The 16,698-nt window shown below is 37.7% G+C and overlaps 1 protein-coding gene across 3 annotated transcripts in view; it reads left to right on the forward strand.

Moving 5' to 3' along the window:
* Window positions 1-16,698, forward strand: part of NR3C2 (nuclear receptor subfamily 3 group C member 2) — a 330,212-nt gene that overhangs the window by 273,876 nt on the left and 39,638 nt on the right. For all 3 annotated transcript variants that reach the window (XM_041738024.1, XM_041738025.1, XM_041738026.1), the window contains exon 7: window positions 15,942-16,072. In XM_041738024.1, coding sequence (XP_041593958.1) covers window positions 15,942-16,072 — 131 coding nt within the window. The remainder of the gene's footprint in view (window positions 1-15,941; window positions 16,073-16,698) is intronic.

A 16,698-nucleotide genomic window follows, 5' to 3' on the forward strand; every position in this document is an offset into this window, starting at 1 on the left:
TTTAAGACTGATTTATATATTTGAGAGAGAGAGAGAACTTGAGTGGGGGAAGGGGCAAACGGAGAGAGAATCCTTAGGCAGACTCCCCGCTGAGTGCGGAGCCCCACCCAGGGCTCTATCTCATGACCCAGAGATCATGACCTGAGCCAAAACTAAAAGTCAGATATTTAACCGAGTGAGCCACCCAGGTGGCCCAAGATTGTATCAAGTCATAATGATCCAAGAAATAAGTCCAAGCTCTACTCTGAATAACTAGAGGGAGCTATTTTTTATTTTGAATAGAAGTCAAAACCTGTTTAAGGTCACATGTTACCTCTAAAAGCCTTAGTGTGGCTAATATTAGCATGTTGCTTTTTATTTCAATTAGCATGCCCAGAGACTTTGGTCTCTTGAGCTAAAAATACTCTTTTTTTCAATACAAAATAAAATTACTGGAATTAATTTTTTTTGAAAAATTTATAAACAGACAAATTAATTTTGATGCAGTGATTATATTGCAAAATTGGGGCAGGTGGTTGAGGAATGGATTAGTCAGTTACAGAACTAAGGAAAGTGCTAGGCTTCCTCCCTTGACACAGGTCATCATCAGACACATAGATGATGTCTTTGGTCATGCTCCTTTAGATTAAAGGAAGAGAACACACTTTATATGTCTTGATATATAAAGTATTCAGTGAACTTGCATCTCTAAACATTGCTAGAACCAAAACCACATTGTTACACATTTTTATTGTATCATACGTGAGAGATTATTTGGATTTTAATCCCTCACTTGCAGCCATGAAACTTAAATTAATAGAGTTGTATATCTGGAGAGCTCTGTACAGGTTATTTTTTGAATGGGGGTTCTGGTATTAATATTTTTCTGAAAGAAATAAGTAGAGAAGGAGAAGGAAAAAAGGCCATGTTTGGTGACCTTCAGCCTACTTATTAAAGCTCATCTGTGGGGCGCCTGAGTAGCTCCGTTGGTTAAGCATCCACTCTTAGGTCATGATCTCAGGATCCTGGGATCAAGCCCCACATCGGGCTCTACACTCCATGCAAAGTCTTCTTAAGATTCCATCTTCCCCACTACCCCTTGTGCGCTCTCTCTTTATCTTAAAAAAAAGGGGGGGATCCCTGGGTGGCTCAGCAGTTTGGCGCCTGCCTTCAGCCCAGGGCGCGATCCTGGAGACCCGGGATCGAGTCCCACGTCAGGCTCCCGGTGCATGGAGCCTGCTTCTCCCTCTGCCTGTGTCTCTGCCTCTCTCTCTCTCTCTCTCTCTGTGACTATCATAAATAAATAAAAATTAAAAAAAAAAAAGCTTATCTGTATATCTGCAGTACGAGTGCTGCCCCAGCCAGGGTCCATATTCACCGATGTGACAACCTTTGTCTAATGGCCCTTTGTCTGTGCTCCTCCACCTTGAAATAACCATTGCCTCAATGGAATTGCTAGTTTATATAATCCTAATTTCCCTTTTGCTAGAGGTATGATCACTCTCTTAGTCACCTTGGGCTGCTATAATAAATTACCACAGGCTGAGTGGCTTAAACAGCAACATTCATTTCTCACAGTTCTGGGGGCTGAAAGTTTGAGGTCAGGGTGTCCGTATGGCCATGTTCAGTAAGGGCCCTCATCTGGCTTGCAAGCAGCTGTCTTCTCACGATACCCTCCTATGGGGAAGAGAAAAAACTCTGGTGTCTCTACTTCTTTTTTCTTTAAGCCCATCATGGAGGTTGTGCTCATTGAAACCTATTTACTTCCAAAATCCTCACTTCCTGCTGTTATCACCTTGGGGGTTAGGGCTTCAACATATGACTTTTGGGGGACACACATTCAGTCTGTAGTATCTCCATTTACTTGGATAATAGGATACAATCAAGTGGTTTAGAGGAGGAATTTAAAGGATAATGAGCTTTTAGAGCTGTTGGTTATCTAAGTTGTATCTATTGGTATTTGCCCATTTTAGAAATTAAAACAAATTTTTAAAATATGGATTTATCATTTGCTTTAAAATAGCAATTACATGGTATATAAAAAACATAAACATCATAGCATAAATATTTTATGAAAAAAACTTTTTTAACAAAAGAAAAGTATTAAAAGAGTGCTACTCTTTTACTTTTATTGTAAATCCTTTCAATGTGACTTAAATAAAGATAGTTCCATTCCCTTGTCTGCTTCTTATATTCAGTCTGTGGTGATAGGTTGTTTCAGTTGAAGTATATGAAAAAAATTCAGTTTCATCCAGGTAGTTGGAAAAAGGAGTACTTCACAGACTCCAGGAAAGGGTCTTGGGGATATCCCAGAGTCCCCAGACCACACTTTGAGAAACACTAGATGAGATGATCAATAAAACCCAACCCAGACTTGTCATTCTGCATGGCTTTGGAGAAGCCTCACTTGTGATCCAGATCTCTGTTTCCTCATTCAGGAAAGACTTAGTCTCTATTTAAGATATCAGAGAATCACACCTAAATACAATGTGGTCCTCGTACTTAAAGGCTTCTCAGTCTAGTAGCAGAACACGTAATGGAGCCTACTCTGTGCCATTTTCTAAAGTTGCTGCTTTTATATGAACTGTCTTGTTTATAGACAGTCATGTTTTCAGGCACTACTTTATAAATGATTCGGCTGCCTCAGACAGAGAAGTTCCAGAGGGTTATCCAAGCTGGCGTAGCTGTTGAGAGGTGGATCTCAGGTTGAGTCCAGGATTTCCCTGGAGCTTATGGTGTTTTCATTATATCATATGTCTCCATGCATCTACAAATCAATGGAAATGAAAGGGTCTTCAGGTCCCTTCCAACCATCTATAATTTATGATTCTATTTAACCAACAAGTTGACTAATTCTTATAGCTATGAGAATCTGTGACTAAAATAAGGCCAATTAAAAGGGAAGACAGTATCATAACTAAATATCCTAATCACTTCCCCTAACATGAAATTTTTTTTTCAAAGATCCCATTTATTTATTCATGAGAGACACAGGGAGAGAAGCAGAGACATAGGCAGAGGGAGAAGTAGGCTCCCTGCGGGGAGCCCAATGCGAGACTCGAATCCAAGAACCCTGGGATCATGATCCAAGCCAAAGAAAGGAAGACGCTCAACCACTGAGCCATCTAGGCACCACCTAAAGTGAAATTTAAATCCTTTATTAATTAGCTAAAAAAATTGTAAACAATGACTAGCATTTCATTGATCATTAATAAATACTGAGAACATTTACATGGTGGCTATTGTAAGGAACCGAAAGTTGTGTAGACACAATTTCCATCCTCCAGAATTCTATCATGTGCTTGGTAAATTAAGACCTAGACCCAAGAGTGGTGACCCAACAGGATAAAGTCCACAGGACCAGTGTGACGAATAAGTTTTATTTAAGATGAGTCTTTCAGAAGTTTAAAGAGAAGGTGATTCCCCTGGGCTGAAGTGATCAAAGAAAACTGCCTAGAAGGAATTATCTAGCTTGAAAACTTGTGTTAAAAAGAAAAAAAAAAGAAAGAAAGAAAATTGTGTTAGCCTCCAAAGGAGGGTTAGAATTTGGATGGGCACAGTGAACATGATGCTTTATGGTCCAGGCATGAGGAATTGTACCTGGCAGGCAAAGGGATGAGTCTCTGAAATTCAGAGTTGAAGTTACCCAACTGTACATGAAGCATGAAGAACTGTGGGCTCAAACCTCAGAATGGAAAGGACTGTTTCTTTCCTGCCCTCCTTTTCCTCTCACTAGTTCTCCTTTCCCTAACCTCCTTCTCTCCACAACTGACTTTTTTTTTTCTTTCTTGTCTCATCCCTCTACTTCTGCTTGACCCTTTCTCCTTCCTTCCATTTTCTGAGTTTCTCTTTTCCCTTTTTTTCCTCCTCCGTCCTCTTCCTTCTGTGGATCCACAGGCCTTCACCATCTCTCATTTATCAAACATGTTACATCCCATTATCAGCTGAGCTTGTAAATTGAGACAGAATTGTCCTATAACGTTGTATTAGTTTCAGGGGTACAGCCTGCTGATTCAGATATTTGCACATATTGCGAAATGATTGCCATGGTAAGCATAGTTAACATCTATCATCATAGTTACGAAATCTTTTCTCATGATGAGAGTTTTTAAAATCTACTTTCTGAGCAACTTCCAAATAGGAAATACAGTGTTATTAACCACCGTCACCATACTGTACATATTGTCTTAGTTTTGAAATTGTGTTAGGGCTGTCATATACCTTTGCAGGGGGAAGAAAAACAGAAAACACAAAGTTGCTATTTCACTGTAGTATGACAGATTGTACTCTTTTCTTTGAGGCGGCAATCCGAAGTGGGAAACCTTTTCACTCACAGCCCACCCATCTTGCTCTTAGTCTTACAATTACTGAGATTCTGTTCCAGAAGCTACTCGGAGGAGGGATTTTGCTTCTTTGCTCTTTATTATATTTTCTATCTTTCCTGACTGCTGTTCTTTGTACTTGTTGCAGAAAAGCACTGCTATCATCTGGCTGCCCAACCCACTCCCCAGTTCTTAGTGCTAAGCAACACCGTGAGGGAGCAGCTCAAATCACATTCTCTTACCAGGGTCCCAAACCCAGTGCCTGGCTGGGCCTGGGGTCTTGTATGCTTGAGAAAGCGCAGGGAGCTGACACTTTTTTCAATATTTTATTTTGTTCTATTCTATTCTATTCTATTCTATTCTATTCTATTCTATTCTATTGAGAGTGCGAGTGGGAGGAGGAGCAGAGGGAGAAGGACAAGCAGACTACGCCGAGCACAGAGCCAGACAGATGCAGGGCTCCATCCCACAAGCCCTAGATCATGACCTGAGCTGAAATAAAGAGTTGGGCACTTAACCGACTGAGCCACCCAGGCGCCGGGGAGCTAATTCTTTTGAAGCATTGGCCTTCCAACTGTGCATTGCTTCTAGTGGATGAAACAAAAACCGAAGGAATCATTTGTTTGTCATTAAAGATCACATGGCCATTCTGTTCTGATTAAGAACGTTCAGAAGCTCACAGCATTTCCAAGTAGAAGAGAAGGTTAGGAGCATCAGCTAAACTCCTCAGCACTATTGACTAGCGATTTTCTACAAGTGGATAAAGAAGGTGAGAAGTAATAAGGACTGTGTTCATGTCCATGTGCATGTGAGTATGTGTTTCAGTGCTGCTGTTTTACGGGAAACAGATGTCACTACAAGTGTAGTGACCTGGTAGTATTATACTTGCTTCATCTAGTCATGAATGATGCAGTTGTTCATAATGTCCTGAACAAAATCTGCTTTGTGACAGATGTTCAGAATAATAAGAAAGGACATGTGGCTAATCTCTAATAAATTAATTGAGTTGAACATCATCTTATTATTTAGGCAGATGATTTATCAGCTTTTAGAATGATTCAAACAAACAAAATAAACTAGCTTTCATCCAAAACTATGGCACCTGAAAATGTTGTCTAGGACCGAGTCCGATTAATGAATGAAATAGTGTCTGTGATAATAGTCTCTAGGGGTTTCGCTGTTTTCTTCTTCCAAAGCAAGATGTTGCAAGTAGAAGAAGTCAGTGACCATGTAAAGTGAACTTGCCCGTTTTCTACTTCCACATCCCCACTCGAACCCATGCACACACTGGTAAAGGCACCTCTGCAAGGGTCAGCCATGCTCTGCTGTTGCCTTAGAAGCATAACTGTACACCTGGGCTTTCTCAGAATAAATGTCCTTTATAACCTCTGTCAGGTCTGTTGCTAGGCTAATGTGACTTTTGCTTCAAGAATATGACTCCATAAATTGCAATCTAATACAAATCTTTTATTGTACTAGAAAAGTGATTTGCCGTCACCCTTTACCCACACAGTAGTCTAGCCACACTCCTGAATTCAGTGATTACCTTTGTTTGCACTCCTGAAATTCAGTAGTTATCAAGTAGGAATCTTACCTTTATATGGCTGCTTTTTTACAAGTGAGGAAACTGTGGTCATTTATTGAAATTAAGCAATGTCTTTAAGTATATACCCAAAATGCCCCCATTTGAAGTGATAATAGCTCACTGAAGGTTTTCTGTCTCCTATTGAAACATCTGTGGTCTGCAAACCATTAAATCTGCAGAAATTTAGTACTAAAGTCTCCATCCTACAAAAATGAGGCTTTGATTTTTTTTTTTAATTCTTTCACCAGAGAATGTTGGTTTTTGTATCCTTTCTATGTGTAGAGCAATTCAGGTGTTAAGTCTTAACATGGCTTGCATTTTATTAAGTACTCATGAAGTTCTAAGCATGCTGATGTGTATTTTAACCTTAGTATAGCAGTTAAGAGGAAATTTTCATAGTGGGTTATGACTTCATGTTTTCTCCCCTCTACCAGAAACATTTGTCCTTATATCCAAGAGAAATAATGCTAACTGTAATAAATATTTAAAAATCTAAGGTATGAAAGAATGTTTCACAAAAAACTATATATAAAATATATGGTTAAAAGAATTTTTTTCATAACTTCTTAGGACTGTCAGTGGCACATTATGGCTGCCAGGTAGTCAAGCTCCTTCTACATTTTTAAATTATCAGATAGCATTTTGATCTGTGTAAGGTCTTCTAAAGTCAGTGGTAACTGTGATGCTTAGGTTCAAAGGCACTTCTACAAAAACACACCCCTTTTGGGACATCAATTAAGGTAACAAAACACTGAATTAGCTTTTAACTCTTACTAAAGCTGACCATGTAAAATTAACAGGGGATTGAGGAATGTCATAGAAACCATTGGGATACAACCCTCTGGTATGGTAGTCCAGTAAAGCAACCACAAACGTTGTCCAGCAATTCCTAGACCAAAGTGGCTGAGTTCTGCTCTGGCTATAAAAAAAGGATGTAAATCCTATAACAAAATCAAAACTGTAGCTAGCATAATGGCCCAACTACAGAGAGATTTTGCTTGTCAGTTAAGGAAAAATCTGGTAAGATTATGAGAAAAAATGTATACCATACACTGGAATAATTTGAATGTTCACACTGAGGTCATTTTTATTCTAAATAAGGTTTATAAAAAAAAACTGTTTCTGCATATTATTTTTTAGAAAAATAACAAGCCTAAGACAGGGACCATCTGTTATACTACTGACCACTTAACAAGATGTTACATTTATTCGGACATAATGATGTGGTTTGCAGCATCAGAGGTAAGGTCTGGTCTTTGAGATCAGCTGTGATTGCGTGTGCACCATACCGCTCAAGTTATTTTCTCTGTTGTAAGATTGATACTACTGCTGTATCATTCCAACAATGTAATACACATGCACATTCCTAGGGTGATTTATGAAAGTAGTGGCATGTTAGCAAATCTGTTTTTGAAGGGTCTTCCTGAGATGACAGGGACTTCAAGGATTCCAGCCCTGAATGAGTTTTGCTGTGTTTTGTTTATATGTTCTTTTATTATTACTATTTGAAGATTGTATTTTAAAGTAATCTCTACAACCAATGTGGGACTTAAACTCACAACCCCAAAATCAAAAATCGCATGCTCCACCAACTCAACCATCCAGGCTCCTCTCTCTATAAATATATATTTTTTCAGAGCAACTCAGGGTCTTTGAAATCCACTGGATTTACCCGTTCTCAGTGGCTACCAGATATTTATTTAGTACTAGTCTAATTTGGGACCTCTGCACACAAAACAATCAACCACAGATGATTCTCCAGAAGGAGGACACAGACCTTCAAAGTGATGGGAGTTGCCTATCGTTTAATCCATGAGCTAATGAGAAATGTTTCAAAAGTTTATTTTTGTAGTTCTTCCTAAGTAAAGTGATGTCTTCCACTTCTAAAAGGTGTGTAGGTGACCAAGGTACAGTTTAGTGCAATATGGCTAAAATATCCTCAGTTAAAAAAAAATGTCACGGTACCTTTCATGGGCTTCCGTAAGTGGAAGAGCCAGGAACCTTTTGTGCTTTGGCATTTATAAAATCAGCCAATGTGAAAGGATTATGTTTCTTAAATGTGAATTCTTAGAAAGAGAAAAGAGTGATAAAGGTAGTTCTATTTTCCCTTCTCCTTTAGGGTACCAGAACTACAACAGACAAGCCTTTGAGGAAGTGTTTCTGACTGCCTTTCTGAAATTATGGTCCTTAAAGAATTTTTACTCTTCTTGCTTTTAAAAGGCATTTAGCACAGCCTGCAGTAAAAGTATATACAGTAAAGACTAAAAATGCATCAAGACACAAAAAGGCAAAAAGCTAGTAGTAAAAACAGAAAAGAAATAGTTTATATATTATAAAAGAAGAAGAATGAATAGAAAGCCTGAACTCTTAAGAGAAGTTACTTAATTAAACAATAAAATTTACCAACTTGACCATTTTTAACCATGCAGTTCAATAATGCTAAGTGCATTCACAGTGTTATGTAGATAAGTGCTCATTCCTCCCCTTCCCCAACCCCCAGGGATAGCAGCTCTACTTTCTGTCTGCAGGAATTGAGGACCAGGCACCTCAGAGAAGTGGAATCATGTAGTATTTGGCTTTTTGTGACTGGTTTATTTACTTGACAGACTATCATCAAGGTTCATATGATACTAATACTTAGAGCTCCTGAGTTCGGCAGCTACCCATAGTTGGGATGTTTTATTGTTTGGGCTTATCGAATATTTACTTCTAACAGAATAGAACATAAGTATTCCAGGATTGCATTTAGTTTGGGTCAGTAATTTCCCAAATCAGCTGCTTCGAGATGAACCTCCAGATAACTGAATGATTAAGCTTTTCAAATACTGTTTAGTAGTGTCTTGGTAAGCTAGTATTTGAATGCCAAAACAGAAGTGTTCCTTCTGACAGCCATTGACTCATAGGTTCAAAGGACTGTCCTCCAAATGTAAAGTAGGGCAACACTGTTAACGTAATAAAGGCAAGATGACATGGGCCTTACAGATACAAAAGTTGTTCAGTTATTTAGATAAATTAAAAGCAAGCAGTTAGTATACAAGTCATTTAAATTGTGAACCTCCTAAGGCTCCTGGATGGCTCAGTCGATTGTTCCCATTTCTTGATTTCGGCTCCGGTCATGATCTCAGGCTTGTGAGATGGAGCCCCACATTCAGCAGGGAATCTACTTGAGATTCTCTTTCCCTCTGCCTCTTCTTCCCCTTCCCCTGTGCATGTGCGTTCTATCTCTCTCTCTCTAATAAATAAATAAAATCTTTAAAAAAAAGTAGAAATTAAACTGTGAACATCCTTCCTACTCTGATTATGAAGGGGCTTTTTCTAATTCCCACAGTTGTCATGAAAGTGAATTCCATTTTCAACCCCAAATTCTCTCAAAAGCCAGGAAAAATATATTTTCCAACTCTTCAATTATTCACTTTTGTTCCAAGTTAATCAGGCCTGGAGACATTAGATTATTTTAATATTTTAAAACTATTTCCAAATGACCATATGATTGTAGTTTAGTATAATAGGTGTTCTAAGAGAGAACCAGATGAAGTTTTATAGCTATGAATAAAATTTGTTTCTTAGTGTGGAAAAATGACAAGTTTGTAAAACTATTGAAATGTTTATTTTTTTCTTTAAAAAAAATTGTAGAATTATCATTCTTGTAGATTTTATCCCAAGGCCTTTGGAATTAGAACTGGGTCTCTATGCCCATTTTGATTGTTGCACTTATCCAAAAATAGAGTTCATTCTGTTCTTGCAAACGAGATGTTTACAAATGGATGACATGTGCCCACTGTTCAGAAGGCCATCAGTTCTTCAGGTCTGCTGTTCACTTTAATAGAGGGGGTATTTCCTACTTCAGTAATCTCCTACTGCCTTTATATTAGTTTAGCATTCAAGGATGACTTTTGCATTTACTTTTTTTTTTTTAGAAGCATTATACAAATTTCGTCTTTTTCTCTAAAATTGTTCATGTATTTTTACATTATTCTACTGATTTTACATTACTCTACTGAAAATGAGGTAAGAATTATAAAATGAATAAAAGCATGTAGCAAAGAGTATTTCTGTGAAGTAATATTACAAAATTAATATCAGTATCATGCCGAAAAGATTGTCCTTGTTTCAACTTCTATGGATGTACATTTCCGTGCATTTAACCCAATTGTGTAAAAATGATGTGATGTAAAATGTGTTTTTAAGATGGCCTATTTTCTTGAGAACTCAAGCTATATTGAGTATCCAGTATTCTTCATTTGGGGAACTCACTTTCCTGCAGTAGAAACAAGAGTAGAACTTGAAAACATAAAATCTTACCACGTAATGGGGAGCAAAGGATAAACAAATGAGTGAATATAATAACAAAACATATGAGATACCAAACATCTCTTCATAGTTGTAAAGAGATACTCTGGAGAAAACAGGTAGAAAGTGCTGGGCCACTGGCAGGCATGGAGAGAGGAAACAGCATGAGGTACCAAGTAGAGAACCTGAGGTCGGCTCCCAGCTGAAGGAAATGCACCCTCATTTCCTTACTGTGACCATGAGGATAATTCTTCACAAAGCATTTTTATTAGCAAGACTAAATTTAGCGTTGGTAGATGGTAGGCATCCCATAAGTGATAACTCTGAAGACCATGGAGGTTACTCAGGTAATAATACCTCAAGAAAGAGGTCAAGAGATGCTGTTCATACTGAAGGGGTAAAACATGCTTCCTTTGGGCATGTTGTCACACACTATCATGCTCATTTGTCTTCAAGTAGAATCTGAGGTCTCTTCTTTAAGTCACCTTTAATCTGTGTGTGGATGTTTTGTCAACACATCTGAGAACAGAAACACTTTGACACAGAGATGCTTAGTCCTTATTTATGTTCTACTCCAGGCAAGTTCCTTCCACTGAAAATCCATGCTGTCTCTGGTTTTTCCTCCTGCCTTATCAGCTGACGTATAGAAATAATAGTGATGATATAATACTGTTTTCCTACAAAGTCATCTTCAGAATTTGATTATTCCTCACTTTGTTTTAACCAAAATGACTATTGGTCTCACAAGAAGTATTTTACCCAAAGTAAATATCAAGTATTTAACCCAAAAAGATAATAGTACTTTATAATTTACGATTTCTATAGAATTGGTTCCTACATTTCTACAAGGTTGGAATTATTATTAGTATCCCACCTTTACATGCAGGAAGTCTGGGTCTCAGAAGCAGCACGATCAACAGACTCACAAAGCCAGCACCCTGTGCATCTCCGGACCCTGCTGGGGTGAAGCCAAGTGTGCATATGCTGCTCCAGCACCAAGTGATCTAAGGAATCAAAGGCATAGGAGTCCGCTTTTTAACTTGTCTAGTGTGAAATGCATGTTGTGTTATATGCCACGGATATACTCTGATTTGTAATCTGCCCCACCCCACTTTACAACCTAAATCTCTCCTTTTTTTGAGAAGTTTTGAAGAACTTAACAAATGCCATATATATTTTATTAGACATTTGATCTTACATAACTTTACAATATTCTCTTGCTCTAATCATTATCATCATCATATGCAAACCTTCGTTTTGTTGTCTTCACTTTTTTCTTCTCATTCATTCATGAAATATTTATTGAGCAAAGATTGACACATGATTCTTGGCTATCATATTCTATTTGACCATTCAAAAAGGTTAGCCAGACATGGATCTTGTCTTTAAGAAGTGTATAGTTAGCAATCCGAGAGGTAAAACTGAACTGAGCCCTTTTTTCCCCTCTAAGCACATAGAAATTCTGCATTTAAAAAAGAAAGTCTTAAATATATAGGGAAGCCTAAAAGGAGGGAAAAAAATGAAAAACAATAAAAAATAAATAAAATAAAAAAACAGGTGCAAGAAGAGGGAATTCACAGCCAGAGTGGTTTAACTTGGAGCTAAAGCTATATAGTTGGCCCATTGACTAGTGAATGTAGGTAAATACCTTAGGGATGGATATTAGAACACAAATGGCAACAAGAGATAAGAACCAAGAATATAACTCCAGCAAGGCTGGGCCTGAAATGGAGCCTCTTGCATAAAACCATGGCTCTGCAATGATTTCATTTTCTCCTAACACGGACAGTAAAACTCAACGTGCCAGCCAGCCCAGGGACATGACAGGGAAGCTGAAAGAAATAAGAAACAAGCCTATATCACATCAAATGTGGAGTCTAAATTTAAACTACACAAGTCTTGCAAAAAGCATTTAAGCTTAGAAATTAGCATAAAAACTGGTCCAAAACAAGTGAAATGCTTATACCCCTGACAGTTATGAATGCTGAAACTTCCTATAGAGTCCCTTCCACAGGGCAGTGCCCCTGGGACTCAGCCAGGCCAAACAGTACATGTTAGGCATGCAGATTAGCATCCCAAAAAGTTAAACAAACAAAAGAATCTGAAAGAAACTTGGAAATAGACATGTTAAAAGTACTTAGAGATATAATAAGACATAATTTAGAAAACAAAGATACAATAGCTAGAAAGTAAGGAATACCTTATGGAAAATAAGAGAGATCTGAAAATAAAACTAAATAGAGTATTTCTAGGCACCTAGACATGAAAAATATTGTCATTAAAACACTGTAGACATTAAACATATTAGACACAGAAAAAATATATATATATAGTTAGAAAGAGATCTGAGAAAATCACCTAGAATATAGTCCAGAGAGATAAATGATAGAACTTTGAAAGGAAGGTTGATGTGAAAGACCTAGCAAGAAGGTACAATGTGCTGCTGACAGGAGTTCAAAAAGAAAGAATAACAGGGATGGGATGGGGGTGATACTTGAAGAAATAATGTGTAAGGACATTTCAGAACCGAACAAATACCTGTGCCTTCAAATCAAATAGGGATATTAGGTCCTGAGCAGGAGAAAAAGATTATTCTGCACTCAGGTACTTCAGAATGAAACTGCAGACATCAAATAAACAGGGAATTTGGGGTAAGCTACCGAAGAGAAAAATGCAGGTTACCTGTAAAAGAATGACAACTAGACTAACAAGAACTTTCCCATAAGCAGCTATGAAGGCCCACTGTATTGGAACAGTCTCTTCCAAGTACTGAAGGCAATTATCTATCAAGCTGCAGATCGATAACTTTGTAAAGAATGAAGGTAAAAAGATTTTCAGACAAATCAAGACTGAAAGACTTGAGCTTTCAGTGACTGACCACTGTTGAAAGAATTATGTGAACATATTCTTTAATATGTAAGACATCGAACCCAGAAGTATGGAGTAAAATACAAGAAACAATGGGGACTGAAGAAACACATGGATACTGTGACAGATGAGATGTATGGGTATGAAGAGAGAAGGGCTGATTTCAGGGAAGATGTGAAAACAGATATTTAAATTCTAAAGAGCTCTAACAAGGAGAACTAGAAGCAGTAGACCAAAGACATTCTATTTTTTTGTTTGCTTGTTTCTCATGGAAAAGCTTTTGATTAACTTTTGACTTTTAAATATGCAAATTTACAACTTGATAATTATTTGAAGAGTTAAAATGTAATCCAGAACTGGAGCAAAGAAGGGGATTTTTTAAAAGCTGAATTAAGCCAGTAAAAGGAAGGAAACTGGAAAGAAAGAAAGAAAGAAAGAAAGAAAGAAAGAAAGAAAAGTTAAAATGGTAGAAAAATTCATTACCCTCAGTAATCATGATCAAGGAAAACAGATTAAACAGTTTTTAAAATACACAGACTCCTATTTTTTAAATCCAATTTTTTGCTGCTTATAAGAGACATGTGAAATATGATTATTTGGGAAATTTGAAAATAAAGGATTTTTTTTTTTAAAGGCATACCAGGCAAATTCTAAGGAAAGAGCAGAAGAAAGTAAGACAGGAAGGAAGAAAGGAAGAAAAAATTAATATCAGACAAAATTTTGAAGGCAAAAAAATACTAGGATTAAAGATGGTGTTAACTTAGTGATGGAAGGCTTACAGTAAATTGGTTGTAAAGATATGAAGAGACAAATCACCAAAGAAGAAACCCAAATGGTCCTAAAACATTTGAAAAATGTTCAGCCTACTGGTGTGAATGGAAATGCAAATAAAAGCACCAGTGGAGCTATCCTTTCAACCCCCATCAGCTGGCAACAAATTTTAAATTGGATAATGACAAGTACTGGTAGGGGTGTGTAATAAAAGGAAATTCTTATTTCTTACTGGTTGGGATGAAAGCAGCAGATGTGCACTGATCGGTGACTCAGCAATTCTGCTCTCATTCTGTATCCTAGATTAATGCACTAGGATGTTCCTTGGGCATCATTCGTAATAATAAGAGAAAACAATCCAAGTGGCCATCGGTAGTGGGATGGATAAGTAGGTGGTGATATATTCAAACAAATGAAACTTGCATCAGAGAAAATGAATTAATTTACAGTTACTTGTATTAAAATGGTTACATCTCAGAATTACAACATTGAATAAAAGTAAATTGCAGGAGGATGTGCATATCTTATTTTAAATTTACATAAAGCAGGTACTATATGCTGTTTTTATAGATACATAGATGTGGTATTAAAATACATACACCTGAGAGGAAAGGGTAGTTTCCCCAAAGTGGGCGGTTCCCTTCTTGAATGAAGATGGATGGGAACCGGGAGGAAGAGAGAGCGGAGCTTATCTCTGCCATGTTTAATTTTTGAAGATCTGAAATAAATATAACAAAAATACTAGCATTTATTTACATTTCAGATGCAGACACTCCTGCTATTATTCTGTGTGTATATGTGTTTAAAACATTTACATAATTAAAAGTATCTTCTCAGTTATGGAAGACAAAAGACATACAATAATAATGCAGAGAAAATGTTCCGTGTTCTGTTAATGGGCTTTATACAGGTGGCTTTCAGAGCTGAGATGAAAGGGATTTCTGACAATGAGGGGAACCTGAAAATGCATCCTGAGAGAGGCCCAGTATTCCTGTGCTGTAGGACTCCCACCTGCTATCAGTCACCCTTGGAAATATATCAACCATCATGACCTCTTTTTCTGTTTCTTTGGCCTTTATCAAGTCCAAAGTCCATTTCACTTACTAAATTCTGGCCATCATAAAGCAGTAGTTACCCAGGACCTCCCAAAAGATTTATTACTTTGAGAAAGGAAATCTTAAAAACTGACTGATGTTTTGCTTACTTCTCATGGAAAGAGATGATGACTTCTGTTATATAATTTAGTTTTTATGGAAACATTTGGGGGACTTGTCAGTGGGCTATAGGTAATAAGGAAATTTAATTTTTTCTTTTGCCTTTGTTTCCCACACTGCTTTTTCCCTTTAGCAGAAATATTCTATTCAAGGTTCTCCAATTGCAAAATTTTGTTCAATTTCCTGTTTAAATGTGCTGCTGCAAATAGTTAATCATGTTTTATGACCTCTCTAAGGGGGGTCCCTATGGAAATAAAAGTGGCATCACTATCCTGTGTTCACAGCATCTAGTACAGTTTGTCAGAATACTAAGGGCTTGGGGACACCTGGGATGGCTCAGTGGTTGAGTGTCTGCCTTTGGCTCTGGGCGTGATCCCGGGGTTTCAGGATCAAGTCCCACATTAGGCTTCCCACAAGGAGCCTGCTTCTCCCTCTGCCTGTGTCTCTGCCTCTCTCTCTCTGTTTCTCATGAATAAGTAAATAAAATCTTAGAAAAAAAAAGAATAGTAAAGGCTTGGTATCTCTAGCGGAAAAGGAACAGAAGTTTGTGGGCTTCCCCCCACATCATGGCAGCCTCTCTGCTCCATGAATGATCTCACTATATAACACAACAAGATCAGACATCATTACTCTTGACATAAAATGAAATAATGGCACCCTTTGAAAAAGTTTGGTTTCTGTGCTTCTGACACAGTGTTGCAGGGTACTAGGAAATAGCATGGCAGTGTTGGTCTAGAAGCAATTTACCAGTCAGTGTAAAAGGCATTTAACTTGTCTTTGGATACCTATTTGCTCCATGTTGAAGCAAAAGGGAAACTCTGACTCAGATCCCTTATTAAGGTGCCCTGGGCCACCAGTCTGGGTTTGATAATGAGCCCCGTATTCTCAGATTTTTTTTCATTTCCTTTGCAGAGAGAAGATGCATCAGTCTGCCATGTATGAACTATGCCAGGGGATGCACCAAATCAGCCTTCAGTTCGTTCGACTGCAGCTCACCTTTGAAGAGTACACTATAATGAAAGTTCTGCTGCTGCTAAGCACAAGTAAGATGATGTCCACTTGGGCACTTTTTATTGTCAGATAATCTTACCTCTTAGGAGATTAGCCTATTTACAGTGTTGGGTTGTTGGTATAAAAAAAAAATTGAGGAGATAGGATGATTGGGTGGCTCAGGGTGTGATCCTAGTAGCTCACTAGTTTCAATTCTGGGATCGAGTCTCACATCGGGCTTCCTGCAGGGAGTCTGCTTCTCCCTCTGCCTATGTCTCTGCCTCTATCTCTACGTCTCTCATGAGTAAATAAATAAAATCTTTAAAAAAAAAATTCAGGAGATGGGAGAGAGGCTTTGGTCTTTGGTGAACTAAGTTACTTGGAGAACATGAGGCTTTGGGCAAAGAAAGAGCATATTCCTTTATTTCTTCATCCATCTGACCACTAAATACTTGTTAAGTATCTTATACATACGGTAGGATTAGGCAATTCATCTACTACAAGGGTGAATGAGGTGCAGGTTCTGCCCTCATGGAGTTTCACTATAAGATAAATTCAAAGATACTTTTAATATGTTGTTGAAAGGGATTATCCAATTATGATAGAAGATAGTGTCCTGGTGGCTCAAAAAAGGGAAGAGCATGTTTGGTTCTGGGAGTCACAAAGGGATTCACAATGA

The sequence above is a fragment of the Vulpes lagopus genome, chromosome 23 (assembly GCF_018345385.1).
Source record: "Vulpes lagopus strain Blue_001 chromosome 23, ASM1834538v1, whole genome shotgun sequence".
Taxonomy (NCBI): Eukaryota; Metazoa; Chordata; class Mammalia; order Carnivora; family Canidae; genus Vulpes; species Vulpes lagopus.